This window comes from Bipolaris victoriae (assembly GCF_000527765.1).
Source record: "Bipolaris victoriae FI3 unplaced genomic scaffold scaffold_134, whole genome shotgun sequence".
Lineage (NCBI taxonomy): Eukaryota > Fungi > Ascomycota > Dothideomycetes > Pleosporales > Pleosporaceae > Bipolaris > Bipolaris victoriae.
The window spans coordinates 68,197-71,594 of record NW_014575258.1 but is presented as its reverse complement, the minus strand read 5'-3'; the positions used below and the strand labels follow the sequence as shown (position 1 = coordinate 71,594).

Here is a 3,398-nt window from a genome sequence, read left to right as displayed (position 1 = left end):
CAAACATCTGTCCTGTCTCTCCGATATATTGGCGCTGTGCCCCTGGGCGTCGGTGGGTATCACAGCAACGACACAGCTTCCAGCCCGGCGCCGCGCGCCTCTGCGCCTACTAAAGGTGCTGCTGCCCTCGCGCCAGTAGCTTGCGGGCGAATTGGTGCTGAGATCGATGCGCATTACCGAAGCTGCTGTGGAATCCTTTGGTCCAATTGCCAGCCATTGAGGCCAGTCACGCCCACCGCCCACCAAGCAACGCAGGTTAGGACAAATCGCGGGCGGAGATTGAGAGCGTTGCAGCTCCCATCCCACTCCCTCACCCACCCAAACACTCAGAGACTTACCGTCGAGCTCTAGTCACCATGAACAGGCAGCCGGTGTTGACGGGTTTTCATCCTCATGGGCATCATCATCACCCGCATGCCCATGTGCACCAAGGCCACTATGGAGTGCCGGCACAGAGCCACTACCAAAGCGGATTGGCGTTCGCTATCCGCGCCCCGGTCCTTCCCTCCGGGAGCTATAATCATTACCACACTGGCCACCACCAACACCCAGGCCGCCAACATCAACATCAACACCGCGACCCCCACCTCAACATGGCTGCGTATCCCTCGGACGAAGAGTATGCCCAGCTGCAGAAGCTGTCGAGCGAGTACGAGCCCGAGGCTACTGTGAGTGAGCGTGCGCCTGTGATTTTGGAAAGCGCGCTGACCGCCCAAGGGCCCACTTGTGGGCGAGCGCCAAAGCAGCGCTGCTATCACGACGCAGTATGCCACCGCAGATCCGGTGTACCAAGTCAAGACGGCTGCCCTGCCCGCCAAATACGCCTACTTCCGCACATGTCGTGGCGATGGCCATTGTGGATGGCGGGGTAAGTTTGCATGGCGCCTGTGGCCTGCTCAACCCTCTCTATTGCTTGGTGCTGCTGCTAACGCAAACAGCAATCGCCTTCACCTACTTTGAGGCCCTGGTGAGCGTGGGCGATGTCAACAAATTCGCCGAAGAAGAGGCTCGTCTCAACTCACTCGGCAACCTACTGGATCACATTGGTTATTCGCGTGACATTTGGATCGACTTTGCCGAAGAGGCATTTGAGCTCCTGCACAAGCTGGCCAACTCGCTGCGCAACATGGATGGCCAGGCCGCCGACATCCTGCTCCGCACCTTCAACGACATGGGCGAGTCCATGGCAATCATTACCTATGTCAAGGTTGGCTTTGTGCATCTCCTTTTTTCCCCTTGACACTACTGACCATGCCCGTTAGCTCCTGGCCAGCGCCTGGGTGCAGACGCATGCCGATGACTTTGTCCATTTCATTGATAACGGGGACGTCAGAGGTTACTGTGCCAACAACATCGAGCCCACACAGTGTGAAGCCGACAATGTCGGCATTGCTGCTCTCGCCGAAGCCCTAGTCAAGCCGGCAGGTTTCGGCATCGAGGTGTGGTATCTGGACCGCTCGCCCGGCGAAGAGATCAACCGTAGCTTCTATTCAGAGCCAACAGACGCACACCATCGTCCAATCTCTGGCGCTCCCATGTTGAGGCTACTCTACAGGCCGTGAGTCTACCATCTTAGCGCTGACTTTTCTCCTTTGTCACTTTCTGACTTTGACTAGCGGCCACTACGATATCCTGTACAAAGCTGGGGACGTGCCCCAGGTCCAGCATCAGCCCGTGCCCCAGCAGCAACCACTCCAGGTTGCCCTGGCCAACTACACTGACGAATTCATACCGACCGCAACAAACGTTGGCGACGTCATGAACATGATCCCGGGAATATACCCTTCTAGTCTCGGCCTAGGTCAGCGGTGGACTTCATTGTCGTACGACTTCAGTCCCAGCCCCGCTTCTCACTCTCAGGTTACACCTGTGCAACCCTATGCTCCAACAACAGCGCCGATCTCCCCGGTCAGCTCCTCACATTTGGACTTTGTTGCACCGATCCACACCAGTAATGCGAGTCAGTACAACCCAGCGAGCCATCACAGCATCAATCTCGAACAACCTCCTGTGACACTCCCCATACATCCTCCCCCGCCTCCTGTCAGCATCGATAGAGCAGCCCCGATAGGCGTTGAACGAGGTGGCCCTTTCAGGCCATCCATGTACGAACTGGAGCCTGGGTTCGGATCTTCAATGCAGGTGCAGCCGTTCCAGACGTCCATCTTTCGCAAGTAAGCATTATGCCTTGTTCATTCACTAGTCTCCTACTTACACTCTCAAGTTCTCACTTCAACACCGCGCACTTTATGAATCCAGACTTTGAACCGGAACAATGGTGTCCCGATGGCGAGTACGCTACAGGTAACAAAGGCCGACACAAGTCACATTCTTCGTAAGCACCTTACTTTACATGCTTTCGGTTCATTTGCGGTTCTTTTCACGGCTTTTCTCCAACATCTTAGCGACACCTTCCGTACAACCTACATCATCATCTACACGGCCTTCCACCATTGACGACGAACAACGGCCAACAAATTTCTTACTCCCTTTCGGGACATCAACCAGCTACCTCTACACCTGGAAAAGCGAAGGCACTTTGAGTGCTTATTCTTGGGCTTGTTTGGACATGCATCTGCTTTTACTCTAGCATCCATCCACTATCCATTGTTCTTCCAGCGAGGGCGGAGTACTGTACTTTGACTTCTTCCCTACACACCAACCCCGCAAGGATTCACGACCGTGATGAACATCAAAGACTATCTACCTCAGGGTGATCGACCTTAGAGTTGAGCATCTTTATCATGGCCCTTGTTTGTTCCCTTCCCCGTAGTATTATTAGCCAACTGTCAACATTTTTGGCATACTTTAATCAAACAGCTACTTTCTTTCAGTGTAACACAACACTATTTGGTATAGGCGGGTTTTCTGTCGCTGCACTGGAAAATGCCTCGTCATCACTATGAAGTCTATGGGCACACGATACGTGTAATGTCTGGGGGGGGGGGGGGTCCTAGAACAGACGCGATCGACGACAAGGATTGAGGTTCCAGATTCCGCTCAGAATGTATCAACGACCGAGGGCTTACTCTCATTTGTCTTCAACGACAGCTGAGTGGACAGGCGGTGCAGAGGACTAGAACTTACAGCCAGAAAAAAAATATCAACAATGTTCAAAAAAACTAACTTTGAGTGCCAATGGATGATGTGATGTGTGCATGTATGACGTGGCCTTTTGATTAGACGGTACTAGAAGAATGATAGTAATTAACAAACTATAATCAGGATGGTAGATAATGCACATCACGCTAGCTCATATTTTCTTTTGGGGAACATGTTGAGCGAAGATCGAGGGGAAATGAGGGGAAAGGGGGGGGGAGGGTGGGAGAGACGGGAAAACCCAAGCTGCAGGCACGCAACTAGTGGTAACGCATAAGCGGTGCGGGGTGTGTGTGTGG

At 53.4% G+C, this 3,398-nt stretch overlaps 1 protein-coding gene across 1 annotated transcript; it reads left to right on the top strand.

Annotated features, from left to right (window-relative positions):
• Positions 1–593: 593 nt before the first annotated feature.
• On the top strand, positions 594–2,339 carry COCVIDRAFT_112498 (hypothetical protein; the record flags this gene model as incomplete). Its single annotated transcript, XM_014696105.1, has 6 exons — positions 594–668; positions 718–868; positions 939–1,207; positions 1,263–1,558; positions 1,617–2,174; positions 2,225–2,339. The coding sequence occupies 6 exons, from the start codon at positions 594–596 to the stop codon at positions 2,337–2,339; spliced, it is 1,464 nt and encodes a 487-aa protein (XP_014551591.1).
• Positions 2,340–3,398: the final 1,059 nt, after the last annotated feature.